The 17,982-nt window shown below is 49.1% G+C and overlaps 2 protein-coding genes across 2 annotated transcripts in view; one reads left to right on the forward strand and one right to left on the reverse strand.

Annotated features, from left to right (window-relative positions):
* Positions 1-12,699, forward strand: part of ALDH4A1 (aldehyde dehydrogenase 4 family member A1) — a 30,954-nt gene extending 18,255 nt beyond the window's left edge. Inside the window, exons 12-15 of the mRNA XM_081871065.1 lie at positions 5,793-5,945; positions 9,388-9,509; positions 9,935-10,053; positions 11,593-12,699. Of these exons, the coding sequence (XP_081727191.1) occupies positions 5,793-5,945; positions 9,388-9,509; positions 9,935-10,053; positions 11,593-11,705 (507 nt within the window). The 3' untranslated portion in view covers positions 11,706-12,699. The remainder of the gene's footprint in view (positions 1-5,792; positions 5,946-9,387; positions 9,510-9,934; positions 10,054-11,592) is intronic.
* Positions 14-17,982, reverse strand: part of PAX7 (paired box 7) — a 266,012-nt gene continuing 248,043 nt past the window's right edge. Inside the window, exon 10 of the transcript XR_014158747.1 lies at positions 14-815. The gene's annotated coding sequence lies outside the window, so the exon portion shown is untranslated. The remainder of the gene's footprint in view (positions 816-17,982) is intronic.

Below are 17,982 nucleotides of genomic sequence, written 5' to 3' on the forward strand. Positions count from 1 at the left end.
GTGCTTCATTCGTATCTCTTTTCCGGTCGCTCCAGTAATTCTGTACGGTGAAATCACGATTTCTCTATGGAAATTCCGTCCCTGTGCACCTCTGACTGCCCCCTACGCTGGTTTTGTTCATTTATCCTTGCAGGCTTTTGGGATGCTGTAGGGTTGATCTAACTGGCCCAGTAGACTCTGCCCTAAGCTAGTGATTCCCTGCCTGGCTTTTGTATTGCAACCAGACCAGGGGTTGGCCCTGCCTGTCTTTTGCTCTAGCGCCACCTGCTGTTTGGCTCCCTGCCTTCTGCCCTACTGGGCCCAGTGGGCGCCAACCTCCATCACTAATGGAGAATTGTATGGCCAAGCTGGGATTCTTGGTTTTTTTGAGCATCATAACGGATTCTAGATTATGGTTTCTGTAAAATCCATTTTGTGTGTTAGCTGCTGGTAGCCGCCACCCCAGGGCTTTTTTTGAGAAAGATTTGAATGAAACAAATTTAGCAGCAGCACCACCACCACCAACAACAACACATGTGCACACTCCTTATCCTTTGGCCAGTAGTTGCCAAGTCTTTTGCAGACCGAGGGTCACATTCACTTCTAGGCAGGCTTTCGGGGGCCACGTGTCATGGTGGATGGGGGCAGAGGCAAAAGTGGGAGGGGCAACAAAGGTAAATTTTGCCTTTGCGCAGTAGGGTACTTTCAGGGCCGGATTTAGGTTTGGTGAGGCCCTAAGCTACTGAAGCTAATGGGGCCTTTTATATGTCCAGCTGTCAACAACAAATTGTCGCTGGTTTTTGTGTTGAATATATGCTATATGGTAATTGATGGACCTACACTACTGTTGCTGTATATAGGTTTTATATTACTTGATTTTTTATCTTATATTTTGGAAATGTACATCCAGTTTTCCCCCCTTTAAATTTTTTTGGGGCCCCCCAAGAGAGTGGGGCCCTAAGCTATAGCTTGTTTAGCTTATACGCAGTGGCATAGCGTGGGGGGTGCAGGGGGGCCCGGCCGCACCGGGCGCAACATCTGGGGGTTAGGGGTAGGGTTAGGGTTAGGGGGCGCAAATCCACGGGTTAGGGGGCGCAAATTACTTGCCTTGCCCCGGGTGCTGACAACCCACGCTACGCCACTGCTTATACGTAAATCCGGCACTGGGTACTTTAATAAAACAGTCGCATGTCCTTCTCTGTGCCCCCATCCAAGGAAGGAAGAGGCATTTTCAGAGTTCAAGGGAAGCACTTCCCAGCCAGGGAAGTGGGGTGCAAAGCAGGGGCAGTGAGGGGTGTGGCCTCAGAGGAGGGGGTGTGGCCTGGCGAGAGTCCTAGGGGCTGGACAAAGAGGCTTCGAGGACCTCAAATCAGCCCCTGGGCCTGAGACCCCCATTTATTCACTAATTAACTTGGCTAGTTGCTTTATCTTGCCCAAGGCAACCCAGAGCAACTTACAACTACACCCCTGCAACATAGATGCATTAAAATCAAGGTGGGGATGGGGAAATGCGTCTCACCCACTTCTCAGAAGCCACAGATAGAGGTGGAAGGCCTGGTTGAAGAGGAATGTTTTTGCCTGGTGCCTAAAGGTGTATAATGAAGGTGCCAGGTGAGCCTTCCTGGGGTGAGCATTCCACAGATGGGGAGCCAGTGCAGAAAAGGCCCCGTTCTTCTGTTGCCACCCTCCGGACTTCTCACAGAAGAGGCACATGAAGAAGGGACCAGGGTCCAGATCGCTTTTATGGGGAGAGTCTGTCCTTGAGGTATTGCGGTCCTGAGCCGTTTAAGGCTTTATACATTGAAAGCAGCACTTTGAATTGGGCCCAGAAACAAAATGGCAACCAGCACAGTCGGGCCAGGATCGGTGCAATACGCTCATGCCATCTTGCTCCAGTGAGCAACCTGGCCACCAAATTCTGGACCAGCTTGAAGCCTCCGAACTATCCTCAGATGCAATTGCAGTAATCTAACCTAGAGGTACGGGACGCGGGTGGCGCTGTGGGTAAAAGCCTCAGCGCCTAGGGCTTGCCGATCGAAAGGTCGGCGGTTCGAATCCCCGCGGCGGGGTGCGCTCCCGCTGCTCGGTCCCAGCGCCTGCCAACCTAGCAGTTCGAAAGCACCCCCGGGTGCAAGTAGATAAATAGGGACCGCTTACTGGCGGGAAGGTAAACAGCGTTTCCGTGTGTGCTGCGCTGGCTTGCCAGATGCAGCTTTGTCACGCTGGCCACGTGACCCAGAAGTGTCTCCGGACAGCGCTGGCCCCCGGCCTCTTGAGTGAGATGGGCGCACCAACCCCAGAGTCTGTCAAGACTGGCCCGCACGGGCAGGGGTACCTTTACCTTTACCTTTACTTAACCTAGAGGTCTTTGTCCATGGAGTTTTCTTGGCAGGGATACTGGAGTGGCTTGCCGGTTCCTGCTCCAGGTGGATCATGTTTGGTCAAAACTCTCCACTATGACCTGTCCATCTTGGGTGGCCCTGCACGGCATAGCTCATAGCTTCTCTGAGCTATTCAAGCTCCTTCACCACGGCAAGGCAGTGATCCATGAAGGGGCAATGATGAAATTAAAAGATGCCTGCGTCTTGGGAGAAAAGCAATGACAAACCTAGACAGCATCTTACAAAGCAGAGACATCACCTTGCCGACAAAGGTCCATATAGTTAAAGCTATGGTTTTCCCAGTAGTGATGCATGGAAGTGAGAGCTGGACCACAAAGAAGGCTGATCGCCAAAGAATTGATGCTTTTGAATTATGGTGCTGGAGGAGACTCTTGAGAGTCCCATGGACTGCAAGAAGATCAAACCTCTCAATTCTGAAGGAAATCAGCCCCGGGTGCTCACTGGAAGGACAGATCCTGAAGCTGAGGCTCCAATACTTTGGCCACCTCATGAGAAGAGAAGACTCCCTGGAAAAGACCCTGATGTTGGGAAAGATGGAGGACACAAGGAGAAGGGGACGATGGTTGGACAGTGTTCTCGAAGCTACCAGCATGAGTTTGACCAAGCTGCGGGAGGCAGTGGAAGACAGGAGTGCCTGGCGTGCTCTGGTCCATGGAGTCACGAAGAGTCGGACATGACTAAACGACTAAACAACAACAACAACCTAGAGATTACCAGAGCATAGACTACAGAAGTTAGTCCATCCCTGTCCAGACAGGGGTTCAAAAGACGTTCATGGCTATGGCAGATTTTTACCCTTCTGCAGTGCAGGTTGCTGCTTAGTCCTGAAAAACTTGGTGGAAAACGTCTCTCAGGATAATCCTCAATGAAACTCCGGAGTGCATCACTTGCACTGCAGGCAGTGTGATGTAGTGGGTATGGCGTTGGGCTAGGACCCCAGAGACCAGGGTTCGAATTCACCCACACCCCACTTGGCCATGGAACTCGTTTGGTGGCCTTGGGGCAGCCTAAACTACCTCGCAGGTTTGTTGTGGGGATTAGAGGAGGAGAACGATGTCAGTTGCCTTGAGCTCCTCGGGAGAAAAAGGTGGGATAGAAAGGAACAAAAAAAGGCGCAAATTAGCAAACCCGTTTCCTCCTTCCACCTAGGGATATAGATCTGGCCTCCCCATCCTTCTTGGACCCACAGCCAGCGATCCCACAGCCACCTGCCGTTCCCTGTCCCGCTTTCCATGGCTCCCTGTCCCACCCCCCTCCCCAGTCTCTGGGTCCTGCGTGGCGTTACCCCCACCTCGGTTCCTTCCTCGCCCCCCCCCCTCGCTCTGCTATCTCCACCTCCCAGGAGCTGAGCTTCCTCCATTCCTGCCTTTTCTGCTGAGCGAATCCCTGCTGAGATTATGGCTGAGCCGGCAAATGCTTTCTTTAAAGACGTATTTTCACAGCTTAGGAGCAGGCATCTGTCAATAATGATAACCCCACCGCTGCCATCGCCTCCTCCTCCTCTTCGCTCCCCGCCCTCACGTTCCCCTGCTTCGCTCAGTCTAGGCACATTTCCCCCTTCCCGTAGCCGAAGACTTTCCCTTTGAAGTCCTTTGCTTCTCCTGTTGAATCGGGCTAATCTCTCGTCACACCCAAAGGGGTTGGGAATAGGCGCCACTGACCATGGGGATCTATCTTTGGGGCAAGTTTCTTGTTTCCCAGAATCCTCCTCTTCTTTCCTTTGCTTGGCCCTCCTAAGAAGGTCAGGGGTGGCCACCGTCCCTTCCATCTAGCTCAACCCACCTCCAAGTGGAGCCACCACTTGGGGGCATTACAGTGGTGCCTCGGGTTACGTACGCTTCAGGTTACATATGCTTCAGGTTACAGACTCCGCTAACCCATAAATTTTACCTCAGGTTAAGAACTTTGCTTCAGGATGAGAACAGAAATCGTGCTCCGGCGGTGCAGCGGCAGCGGGAGGCCCCATTAGCTAAAGTGGTACCTCAGGTTAAGAACAGTTTCAGGTTGAGAATGGACCTCCAGAACGAATTAAGTTCTCAACCAGAGGTACCACTGTATAACCTCTGAGCGCTTTATGGAAACAAACATATCCGAAAACTTCCGAAAGAATTAAGACTGGCAGTCAGCTGAAGAACGCGTGGCTAGGCAAAAAAAATGTTTTTGGTGGGTGCCGAAAAGGGTGCCGTGAGTTTTGGCACGTTCTGGATTTCAAGAGGCGGGGAGTTCCAAAGTGTAGGTGCGGCCTTCATGAAAAAGATCCTTTGCATAGTGTACAACAGGCAACTGTAACAGTGGCAGTTTTGCAGAATTTGGCAGTCGGGTGGGTGTCTGTTAAGGCGACCCTGCAAGCAAGCGAGTCCCAAGCTGTTAAGGGCTTTATATGGTGATGCTCGATTTCCAGCGGAGAACAACTCTGAAGTCGACACAGTAGAGTGCTGTCGGGATGCTTGTATCGATCACCCAAATGCAGGCGGTTGTGTGAATGCGATCTGGGTACCTGCAGGACTTGGGCCTTCCTTCACAAACCCCCCTTTCTGGTGGCCGCACCCAAATTTTGTAGGGTGGGGATGGAAATGGAAACTGCTCGTGCCGTAATGCCATTATACAAACCCATGGTGCGACTGCATCTGGAATACTGTGTCTTTTTCTGGTTGCCTCCCTTCAAAAGGGATATTATAGAGTTGGAAAAGATTCAGAAAAGGAGAAGCAAAATAATCAAAGGCTGTGTGTGTGTGTGTGTGTAGCGACTCCCCTATGAAGGAAGGTTGCAGTGTTTGGGACTTTTTAGTTTAGAGCAGTGTTTTCCCAAACTTGGGTCTCCGGCTGTTTGTTTTGTACTACAATTCCCATCATCCATGACCGCTGGTCCTGCTAAATGGGGATGATGGGAGTTGTAGTCCAAAACAAACAGCTGGAGGCCCAAGTTTGGAAAACACTGGTTTAGAGAAATGGTAAGTAAGAGGCGACCCAATAGAAGCTTATAAATTTATGGGTGGCACAGAGAAAGTGGATAGAGAAAGGTTTTTTTCTCCCTCTCAAAATAACACTAGAACTCGTAGGCATCCGATGAAGCTGAACGTGGGATATGGTAATTCAGGACGGATAAAATAACTTCTTTATGCAGCACATCGTTAAACTACGGAACTCCCTGCCACAGGAGGCAGTGATGTCCACCAGCTTTTGTGGCTTAAAAAGATGATTGGACAAATTCATGGAGGAGGAGGAGACTATTGATGGCTGCTAGCCACAGGCAGCCATGCTTCTGAATGCTAGTTTCTGGAAACAGTGGGAAGGGGAAGAGGGCTCTTGTAACCAGATCCTTGCTTGCTGGTTTCCTGTTCTGCCACCGTGAGATGGTGGACTTGATCTGTAAGGTTCTCTTTATGTTCTTATGTCCTTCTTCTCTTCCAGTCTTTCGAGCGTATCAAGAAGTGGCTCGGCCACGCCGAGACGTCGTCGAACTTAAGCATCCTGGCCGGAGGCGGGTGCGACGATAAGGTTGGGTATTTTGTCCAGCCGTGTATTATTGAGACAAAGGACCCGAAAGACCCCATCATGCAAGAGGTGAGTCTTCGAAGGGGGCAGCGTTTCTTGCCAGGGGAACGTTGACTGTCCTCTGTGGCTCACATATACATTTCACGTGAAGCTGGAAAGCGAGGCCAGGTGTAGCTAGGAAGTCATAGAATAGAATCATAGAATCATAGAGTTGGAAGAGACCACAAGGGCCATTGATTCCAACCCCCTGCCAAGCAGGAAACACCATCAGAGCACTCCTGACATATGGTTGTCAAGCCTCTGCTTAAAGACCTCCAAAGAAGGAGACTCCACCACACTCCTTGGCAGCAAATTCCACTGTCGAACAGCTCTTACTGTCAGGAAGTTCTTCCTAATGTTTAGGTGGAATCTTCTTTCTTGTAGTTTGGAACCATTGCTCTGTGTCCGCTTCTCTGGAGCAGCAGAAAACAACCTTTCTCCCTCCTCTATGTGACATCCTTTTATATATTTGAACCTGGCTATCATATCACCCCTTAACCTCCTCTTCTCCAGGCTAAACATGCCCAGCTCCCTTAGCCGTTCCTCATAAGGCATCGTTTCCAGGCTACAAGATCCAACTTGGATGGCTTTGAAAGGGGACTGGAAAAATTTGGGGTCTGTGTATAATAAATAATAAATAATAAAATTTTATTTATATCCCGCCCTCCCCAGCCGAAGCTTTGGCTAACAACAATAAAATAATACAACATTCTAAAATCATTTCATTCTAAAATCAGTTCAAATCAAATAATAATAAAATTTTATTATTTATTATTTATTTATTTATGGCTGTGCTCTGCCTCCACAGTCAGAAGCAGCAATGTTCCTGAATACTGGTTGCTGGAAATTGCAAGAAGGGATTGGGGATTGGGTTCAGGTCTTGCGTGTGGGTTTCATCAGGCTGGCCACTGAGAGAACAGGACGCTGGACTAGATGAGGCATGGGCCTGATCCAGCTGGTTGCTAAAGCAAAAATTGCCAACGGTATTTGTGTCCCCCCCACAAACACAGCTTCCAAGGTGGGTACCATGGATGAAGGCATTTACCCTACTCTAGAAAGGAAAAGGGACACGGGTGGCACTGTGAGTTAAACCACAGAGCCTAGGGCTTGCTGATCAGAAGGTTGGCGGTTCGAATCCCTGCGACAGGGTGAGCTCCCATTGCTTGATCCCTGCTCCTGCCAACCTAGCAGTTCAAAAGCACATCAAAGTGCAAGAAGATAAATAGGTACCGCTCCATCAGGAAGGTAAACGGTGTTTCCGTGCGCTGCTCTGGTTCGCCAGAAACGGCTTAGTCATGTTGGCCACATGATCCGGAAGCTGTATGCCGGCTCCCTCGGCCAGTAAAGCAAGATGAGCGCTGCAACCCCAGAGTCATCCACGACTGGACCTAACAGTCAGGGGTCCCTTTACCTTAGAAAGGAAAAAGGCTTTGATCTGTTAAGACTGGAGGCAGAAACATTTTATGTTGGATCTCACATTCTACTCTGGGGGGAAAACAGAGGTTGTTGGACTCCAGGTCCCATCAGCTTCATCCAGTTGGGACAATGGTCAGGGATGATGATAATAATAATAATAATAATAATAATAATAATAATAATAATAATAAAATTTATTTATATCCCGCCCTCCCCAGCCGAAGCCGGGCTCAGGGCGGCTAACAATAATCAAATAATCAAACAATCAAATAATCACACATTCAAAAATATTTCATTATAAAAATTAATTAAAATCAAATTAATGGCAACCAATTAAGCAAGATTCTGTGCAGGTTGCCAGAGGAGGGAGTCAGGCTGCACCCTGACCAAAGGCCTGGTGGAACAACTCTGTCTTGCAGGCCCTGCGGAAAGATGTCAGGTCCCGCAGGGCCCTAGTCTCTTGTGACAGAGCGTTCCACCAGATTGGAGCCACAGCTGAGAAGGCCCTGGCTCTAGTTGAGGCCAGCCTAACCTCTCTGAGGCCTGGGACCTTGAGGATGTTATTATTTGCAGACCGTAGGTTTCTCTGTGGGGCATACTAGGAGAGGCGGTCCCGTAGGTACGAGGGTCCTAGGCCGTATAGGGCGTTAAAACCAGCACCTTAAACCTGATCCTGTACTCCACCGGGAGCCAGTGCAGCTGGTACAGTGATCTCGCAGCGAAGACCCCATAAGGAGTCTCGCCGCGGCATTCTGCACCCGCTGGAGTTTCTGGGTCAGTCTCAAGGGCAGCCCCACGTAGAGCGAGTTACAATAATCCAGTCTGGAGGTGACCGTCGCATGGATCACAGTGGCTAGGTCAGGGCGAGAGAGATAAGGGGCCAACTGCTTAGCTTGGCGGAGATGAAAAAATGCCGCCTTTGTTATAGCTGTAATCTGCGCCTCCATAGAGAGGGAGGTATCGAAGATTACACCCAAACTCTTAACGGACGGTGCTGGCACTAATTGCACCCCCGCAAGAGATGGGAGTTGCCCCCTCAATCCCATATCGTCCCGCCCCAGCCAGAGGACCTCTGTCTTCGAAGGATTTAACTTCAACCGGCTCCCACGTAACCATCCAGCCACAGCTTCCAGACATCTCGCCAGTGTGTCTGGGGCCGAGTCAGGATGGCCATCCATCAACAGATAGAGTTGGGTGTCATCAGCATACTGATGGCAGCCCAGCCCAAAACTCCGGACAAGCTGGGCGAGGGGGCGCATAAAGATGTTAAAAAGCATCGGGGAGAGAATCGCACCCTGCGGCACTCCACACACCAAGGAGTGGCGCGATGACAATTCCCCCCCAAGCGCCACCCTCTGTCCCCGACCGGAGAGAAACGAGCGCAGCCATTGAAGGACTGTGCCCTGGATCCCCACGTCGGCAAGGCGGTGGTCCAGGAGTTCGTGATCGACCATGTCGAAGGCTGCTGACAGACCTAGAAGAATCAGCAGCCCCGACCCGCCTCGATCCAGCTGCCTGCGGAGATCATCTGTTAGGGCGACCAGAGCCGTCTCGGTCCCATGACCAGCGTGGAAGCCGAACTGGAATGGATCCAGAGCAGATATTTCATCCAGGGAGCTGTAGTCCAGCAGCATCCAGAGATGAATAGGTCGCCCATCTCTGCACTATATGATGTGATGGAGGGAGCCGGGGGGCAGTGAAGGCAAGCGATGGAGGCATCTAGGGGCAGTAAAGGCAAAGTGACAGCCTGGTTCGGGGATTGGGAACTTGCAACTCTCTTTGTGTTGTTGGGGCTCCAGCTCCCATCAGCTTTAGCCAAGCTTGGCCAGTGGTCTGGGATATTGCTGGGAGTTGGGGTCCTACACAGAGTAGACCCATTATGTGGCATCCAGCTAAGTTCGACTCTAGGTGTTATCTAAGCTGAATGTGGAAGGTTTGGGACAGATCCTGAGGATCTGCAGAGGCTTAGACACTCACACCAATGCTGTTCTCAGAGATGAATCTCTTGTCTCTTATCTTTTGCCCCCTATCTCCTCCCCCCTCGCCCCACATTCAGGAAATTTTCGGGCCCATCCTGACGGTGTATGTTTACCCGGAGAGTCAGTACAAAGACATCCTTCAGCTGATTGACAACACGTCTCCGTATGGCCTCACGGGGGCAGTGTTTGCCCAAGATAAGTAAGCACTGGAGCCCCCCCACAGGGTCTCATCCTGACCACTTTTGCCAGCATAGTACAAATCAGGTGGTGCCAGCAAGTCAAGAGAGGAGGAACTAATTTTAGATAGGTATGGGTTTTGATTCTGGGCCGTCTTTCCAAGACAAGGACCCACTTTTATTATTTCATTGGGTTGGTACCCCACTATTTCCCCTCCGAAGAGCTCAGTGCGGTGTGCATGGTTCTGTCCGTGCTCCTCGTTTCATCTCCACAATGACCCTGCGAGGTAGGTTAGGCTGAAAGAGGCCCTGACTGTCCCCTCCCCAAGGGCACATCCAGTGATTCCATCCCTGGTCTTCTGGGTTGTCTGTGTGACTTGTTGCACAGGTGTGGCCTTGTGGTGTCTTAACATGATTCCCCCCCCCCCCGTTTCTATTTCTCTTACAGAGCCGTCATTGACGAAGCGTCAAAGGTCCTGAGGAACGCAGCCGGCAACTTCTACATCAACGACAAATCAACTGGCTCCGTCGTGGCGCAGCAGCCGTTCGGCGGATCCCGGGCCTCAGGTGTGCGAGAGCGAAAGTTGGGTGGGGTTTTGCACTGGGTGGGGCAGCACAGCACCTTCTGCCTGCCTCCTCTGTTTTAGTCACCTTTAAAGCCCTAAACGGCCTCGGTCCAGTATACCTGAAGGAGCGTCTCCACCCCCATCGTTCTGCCCGGACACTGAGGTCCAGCGCCGAGGGCCTTCTGGTGGTTCCCTCGCTGTGAGAGGCCAAGTTACAGGGAACCAGGCAGAGGCCTTCTCGGTAGTGGCACCCGCCCTGTGGAGCGCCCTCCCACTGTCAAAGAGAAGAATAACTACCAGACTTTTAGAAGACGTCTGAAGGCAGCCCTGTTTAGGGAAGCTTTTAATGTTTAATAGGTTATTGTCTTTTAATATTCTGTTGGAAGCCGCTCAGGGTGGCTGGGGAAGCCCAGCCAGATGGGCAGGGTATTAATAATAATAATAATAATAATAATAATAATAATAATAATAATAGAATTTAAGCAGAGGTTGGATGGCTATCTGTCATGGAATTGGCCTAGGTGAGCCTTTGGAATCCCTTGCAATTCTACGATCATCTTCTTTCCTATAAGGAGCTCAAAGTGGCATGTCTAGTGCTCCCCTCATTTTATCCTCACAACGACCCTGTGGGGTAGGCTAGGCTGAGGGACAGCGGCTGTCCCCCAAGGTCTCCCGGGGGGGGGGGGCGCTTCGTGTGGCCAAATGGGGTGATTTGAACCCTGGTCCCTCCCAGGTCTGACACTCTACACCAGGAGTGACCAACTCCCGAGAGACTGCGATTTACTTTCAGAATTAAAATCTGGCAATGATCTACCCCCGCTTTTGGGGGGTTCAGGTCAAAGTTGTTGAACTTTTCTTAGGGAGCTTTTTCCGTTTTTGAGGGGTGTTAGAGGCAAGGGTCAAAGGGGAAAAGTCACTCACAATAATATCGCTTTGAGTGATAACAGCCACAGAGGGAAAGCTCTGTCTTCCCTTCCACTGATCGGACAACAATGGAGGGCAGGGCAGGAGTCAGTTTCAGCGATGCTGAGGAAAGGCAGCCAGAGATCAAACAGTGATCTACCAAGGCCTCGCAGGGATCTACCAGTAGATCGCGATGGACCGGTTGGACATCCCTGCTCTATACCATGTTGGCTGCCCAAAAGGAATTAACAGGGAGTGCCGAGAGGAAATGTAATATTACATTTCTTTGTAATAGTGCATACTTCCAAATCCCAAGATTTATTTATTGAATATCTTGTGTGGTTTTTTTTTAAAAAAATTAGCATTTCAAAAATGCGTGTCTTAGCGGTTTACAGCAATAAAAACAGAACCATGCAAGAAAACCATAGAAAAAGTTAAAAATGCAAAGAGGTAAAGACCAATGAAAAGGCAGGCGAAAGAAGAAGAAAACGGTGTTAGCAATAGAAATTTCCTAATGTGAAATAAGTAGCCGGAGGCGCAATGAGGTCTAGCAGCTTGCTTTGCTTGTTTTGAAAAAAAAAAAAAGGAAATCGTTGTTCTCAGATTGCCGTTTGCATTTCCCCCCCTTTGGAAACAGGAACGAATGACAAGCCCGGGAGCCCCCACTACATCCTGCGCTGGACGTCCCCCCAAGCTGTCAAAGAAACCCACGCACCCCTGGGGGACTGGAAGTATCCGTACATGCAGTGATGCAGCTCTCGACGGTGCCTTTATCTTGGAGCCGCAGTTGGGTTACCGACCCACCGCACTGTGGATCTGTTAATAATCTCTCATAATGCACAGGTGTATTTAGGAACTCCCTCCCCAAATCCCTTGGGGAACCTTATTTCCTGTTTTGGAGGAAACATTGAGGCTCAGTGCAATGTTAGCCTTTGGAATAACCTTTAATTATTAATATTATTTTAATCTTTAAAAAGCTCTCTTAATTTCAACACATTTTAAACCTTGGTAGGATTCCAGATATGCTGAGCTAAGCCCTCTTGATCCGAGTCTCTAAAAAGTTTGCATCATTCTGTTTTTCCACCTTAAACCGTGCCCTGCTCACACACGGGCAGAGGAATACGGTTTCTCTGCCAAGCGCAGCTTCGTTAAAACGTTGGTTCATAGGGACATTTGCTTGTCTGAGCTGACCCTGCAGCCTTTGCGCTCAGAGTTGTGGGTTGGAAAAAGAGGGTTGCATCCCCCAAAAGACCTCCGGCTTTCAGACTGAGCATGGATCGTATCAGCAGCGAGCATTGCAAACTTGCTGAACTGTGTGACCTGTTCCTTCCAACCCCTGTGGGGTTTTGTGTTTTTTTTTGGATAGAATCTCCAAAACCCAAGTTCCCATTGGCCAATATTATTTGGACAACAATGCCTCTTTCTTTATAAACCTCACCTGCTGTAGATTTGATCACTGAAGTGGGGCAAGGCAAAGGTGGTTTTTATTTTTTTTTAAGGATGCCTATTTTTGCAGCCCTGATATTTTTATCCAGATTCCGGCATCAACTTTCCAAATAAAATAAAAGAAGGATTCTTTGGAGGGGAAAGTTAAAATGGAATGATTGGTTTGTGGGCAGCTAACATGCAATATGTTTAACAGCTCAACGCGGCTGTTAAATTCAGTGTTAATAATAATGTAATCAGGTGTATATTTTTATGTGCCTTTGGAACAAAGAGAGCTTAGTAAATCTAATTAAGATTTCATGCATTTTCGGACTTGGCTTATTAAAATACTTTTACTTAGGGAAGGGGTGGGGAGGCTTAGGGCACTGCTGAGTTGCCTGATGGGAGGCTTTGTGGTTTGAGATCCTGAGGGCCAGATACAGAGTCTGGAGGGCCACATCTTGCCATTGGGCCTGAGGATTTCAATTCATGTGACATGCACACACTTGAGTTTGCTCAGGGGGTTAGAGGCAACTTTCCAGCTCTTGGGGATCCCACAAGTGGAAATCTGTGGGTAAAAACCTTTTAGCGTTGGGTTGAATGAGACCACGAGTCATACTGTTAACAGAAAAATCTGAGGGCTCCCTTGGACAAAAACAAAGACACCAACCAGGATAACTTGGAGCAAAACAGCAGCCTGTAGGCTTGGCCTTTATTGAATACTGTCGTGACAGGACTCCCACCCGCAACAAGATGAAGCAAAATGGAAGTCCAGAACAAAAGAAGACCCCAGCTTTTATTAGTTACTAATCCCCCAAACTACACCCCTAAGACTACATCACAACTACATCACAAAAAGGAGGGGTTGAGGGAGAAGTTGTGGAGGTAACCTGAGTATCTTGTCACCTGGCTGGTCCCTCCTTTCCCCCTCCCCATGAGTCATTTCCAGAGGACAAAGGGAGTTGGCAGTTTCCTGCCCCCAGAGGGAAGATCTGATCATTGTCCTTTGTTCCAGTCCATGTTCCACTCCCATATACAAGTCCTTTGTGACCTGGATGGTCTTCTGTCTGGGACCATCAAGGTTGTCATGTCAACTGGGTAGGGCTCCTGTGTATGTGCTGGTATGGTTAAGGGATTATGGCCATCCTGTATCAAACCATCCCCTTTTGATAGTCCTTCCTTCATGGAGTAAAATAAAAGTGGACCGGTGTAAATCCGATGTATGGTTGATTTACTATGAATTTATAACAGAAACGTCATGTATGTCGTGTGTTTGTGTCGTGTTTGTACAAACTGAATGATTGGGGGGGGGGTTTCCTGCAACAATACAAAATGCCGTGTGACTTTGTGGACTCTTGTGTGACATCAGCAGCTGCAGAGGTGAGCTAAACGCATTTGCTTGGGAAATAGAGGCCCCACATGCTGTGATCCTGCCACCGGGACACCATTTTGTTCCACTAAAGTCTCGAAAACGCAACCGGAACCACTTAATGAATTCTACAATGAATTCGTCAATTAATGGTGTAAATAGGCCTCTTCGTCTTCAGACAAGGCGCACATCCCTTATGCTTAAAATTCATTTCCCATAAATTGCAACAGCAGCATTACCTTGCTTGGGCATGCTCTGCCACAGGACCCTAAGGTTCTAGTCCAGTTTGTGTCCTGGAAATCCAGTTGGTAACTACTCAGTTGCGAAGATGTGTAGCAAGCCGCTTTGAGTTTACTTTTCATGAAACAAAACAAGACTAAATGCAAATAATAATAATAATAATAATAATAATAATAATAATAATACTATTACAGTGGTACCTCAGGTTACAAACACCTTGGGTTACAAACTCTGCTAACCCGGAAGTAGTACCTCGGGTTAGGAACTTTGCCCCAGGATGAGAACAGAAATTGCGCCGCGGCGGCACAGCAGCGGCAGCGGCAGCGGGAGGCTCCATTAGCTAAAGTGGTACCTCGGATTAAGAACGGTTTCAGGTTAAGAACGGACCTCCGGAACGAATTAAGTTCGTAACCCGAGGTACCCCTGTAAATGATAAAAATTAGCCTGTGCTGACTGGTAACAACTTTTTAGGGGTTCAGACTGAAACATACACAACTGTTTACCACTGAGCTACAGCCCATTTGCTGAGCTGGTCCATTGGTCCATCTAACTCTGCACTGCCTACTCTGACTGGCAGCAGCTCTCCCCAAACCCTGCGTCCCGAGATTCTTTTCACCAGGCAATGCCTGGGAGAGGTTTCTGCCTTAGGTGTGTCTGTCGGCTTCAGCTTTTGCACTCCTCTGTTCCAGGTTTGAGTTCAGATACTTCAGGGCAGGGAAATGTATGCAAACCAGCCAGATTGCTGAGCCCTCTGTAACATCAGATGGAAATATCCACCAACAGACTCATCTTATTCGGCATGACTTTTCATCAGGTGTCCTTCCTGCCCCCAGAGGAAAGTAGACTGAATCGTAACTGGGATGCTGGGAAAATCAGGTGTTCATGTTCTGTAAGCAAGATTCCGGGCGAGGGGGGATCATCTAGATTATTTCTTCTATTTCGCCAGGCTGCTGAAAGCCCAAGCGCCCTGCAGTCTTGGGCAAAACAGTTGATGAGTCTCTGTAGAGCAGGGTTTCCCAAACTTGGGCCTTCAGCTGTTTTGGGACTACAATTCCCATCATCCCTGACCACTGGTCCTGCTAGCTAGGGATGATGGGAGTTGTAGTCCACAACAGCTGGAGACCTCAGTCGGGGAATCCCTGGGCTAGATGGCCATTCCAGCTCTACAGTTTTATGACAATGCACCATAGTAAGGTAAAGGGACCCCTGACCATTAGGTACAGTCGTGGCCGACTCTGGGGTTGCGGTGCTCATCATGCTTTATTGGCCGAGGGAGCTGGCGTACAGCTTCCGGGTCATGTGGCCAGCATGACTAAGCCGCTTCTGGCGAACCAGAGCAGCGCACGGAAACGCCGTTTACCTTCCTGCCGGAGCGGTACCTATTTATCTACTTTGATGTGCTTTCGAACTGCTAGGTTGGCAGGAGCAGGGACCGAGCAACGGGAGCTCACCCTGTCGCGGGGATTCGAACCGCCGACCTTCTGATCGGCAAGTCCTAGGCTCTGTGGTTTAACCCACAGCGCCACCCGCTTCCCATGCACCATAACACATAGCAATTGAGGACTGTAGCCACAAATAGCTCTTTCCTCCATGAATCCTCTCTTTTAAAGCCAATCATGTTGATGGCCATCGCTGCCTCCTAATCTCTGCTGCAGAACTTGCATTTCTGTCCCACGTTTCTTCCTCCAAGAAGCTCAAGGTGGCTTCTGCTCCCCCCTCATTTCATCCCACAACAACCCTTCGAGGTAGGTTACGCCAAGAAGCAGTGATGTGGCAGAAATCTAGCGTCCAGGGTTGGAGGCAGTGATACTTCCGAATACCAGTTGCTGGAAACATCAGGAGAGTGGGTGGTCTTCTGCTTGAATCCTGCTTGCAGGCTGTCCATTGGGAGGCATCTGAGCAGCCACTGTGAGAGGACAGTGCTGGACTAGATGGGCCATTGGCCTGATCCAGCAGACTCTTCTTATGTTCTTAGGATGATCTGGGCAGTCTCCTGCTTGGACTACTGCAATGCGCTCTACGTGGGGCTACCTTTGAAGGTGACTCAGAAACTGCAATTAATCCAGAATGCAGCAGCTAGACTGGTGACTGGGAGCGGCCACTGAGACCATATACCACTGGTCCTGAAAGACCTACATTGGCTCCCAGTACATTTCCGAGCACAACTCAAAGTGTTGGTGCTGACCTTTAAAGGCCTAAATGGCCTTGGCCCAGTATACCTGAAGGAGCATCTCCACCCCCGTCATCCAGCCCAGACACTGAGGTCCAGCGCTGAGGGCCTTCTGGTGGTTCCCTTGCAGTTAGAAGTGAGGTTACAGGGAACCAGGCAGAGGGCCTTCTTGGTAGTGGCACCTGCCCTGTGGAATGCCCTCCCATCAGATGTCAAGGAAATAAGCAACTATCATACTTTTAAAAGACATCTGAAGGCAGTCCTGTTTAGGGAAGTTTTTAATGTTTACTTGTGATGCTGTATTATGTTTTTAATATTGGAAGCTGCCCAGAGTGGCTGAGGAAACCCAGCCAAATGGGCAGGGTACAAACAAACAAACAAACAAACAAACAACAACAGAAAGTTGCCCCTGCCCTCGTCCTCCAAAGAACACCGGGGTCCCCGGATCAAGATCGCTGTCGTGCTCTCAAAATGCAACCCTCCACAGCTTTGACAGAGCAGTTGGCCTGTTCTTGTAAGGTTAAACGCAAACAGGCTACTTATGCAAATCCGAAGCATAGGGTTATTTGCCTGAGCGAACCCTGAGCTTTGCATGAAAAAAGGGGGAGAGGAGTTTTCTAGCATGGTGCAAATCTGGGAGGTAAGAGGGCTGAGGGTTTTTTTTTTGGTTTATGATCCCCTGACATAAACCATCCCCTGACATAAACAGAAGTCCATTTCTTTCTTTCTTTTAATTTTATTGATTTGTTAAGCCCCCTCCCCTCCAAAGTACAGACAACAAAGAGGAAGAAAACAAAGAATCTGATATTTAAACCATAAAGAAGCACCTCCCGAAAGGGCAAAAATGCGAAGATACGGCACAGCTCCAAAGGGATCATAAAGTATTAACTCGTAGAAAGATTCCGCTTACAAATAATAAAGAAAGAAAAGTATTCTTCACCTGTGTGCTCCTTATTGAGAATAAAGGCTCTCTATAGTCTTAAAAAAATTATTAGTGTTTATAGAGAAAAGTACAAAACTTAATACTGAATATCTTCCCCTCCTTTTATTGTCCACATTAAGACTTGGATCTAAATAGAATAAAAACAAAGGGGGGGGGGAGGAATCAAGAAAGAGCGCAAGAGAAATAAGGAAATAGAATGGTTAAAGAGAGAAAGTAATAAAATTCAGAAAGTAAGACTTTGAATTCTTTGTTTGCCATATGCAAACAACATTCACTTCATTCACTCAATACCTAAAAAAGCCACTTTCTACAAAAAACATCTTCAGTCTTCAAATCCAATTTTTCTTTTCCATTCAAAGTCTACGGGAGGCTTCAAGTCGTCAAAAAATGTGAACAGTGACTTTTCTCTGGTTAAACATGTCATTTCGCCATCTCAGCTAAGCCCTGAACCGGACCATCTCTTGCCTTCACTGCCCCTAGCTTTTAAGGTAGGGCTGGGGAAACTCTGGCCCTCCTGCTGTTGAAGGACTCTGACACCCATCATCCTGGACCATTGTTTGAGCTGTCAGGGGCTGATGGGAAATGGAGTCCAGTAACATCTGCAGGTGGCACTGTGGGTTAAACCACAGAGACTAGGACTTGCCGACCAGAAGGTCTGTGGTTCGAATCCCGGTGACGGGGTGAACTCCCATTGCTCTCTCCCTGCTCCTGCCAGCCTAGCAGTTCGAAAGCACGTCAAAGAGCAAGTAGATAAATAGGTACCGCTCCGGCGGGAAGGTAAACGGCGTTTCCGTGTGCTGCTCTGGTTCGCCAGAAGTGGCTTAGTCATGCTGGCCCCATGACCCGGAAGCTGTACGCCGGCTCCCTCAGCCAATAAAGC

The sequence above is a fragment of the Podarcis erhardii genome, assembly GCF_964252035.2.
Source record: "Podarcis erhardii genome assembly, chromosome: 7".
In the NCBI taxonomy this organism is placed as follows: Eukaryota; Metazoa; Chordata; class Lepidosauria; order Squamata; family Lacertidae; genus Podarcis; species Podarcis erhardii.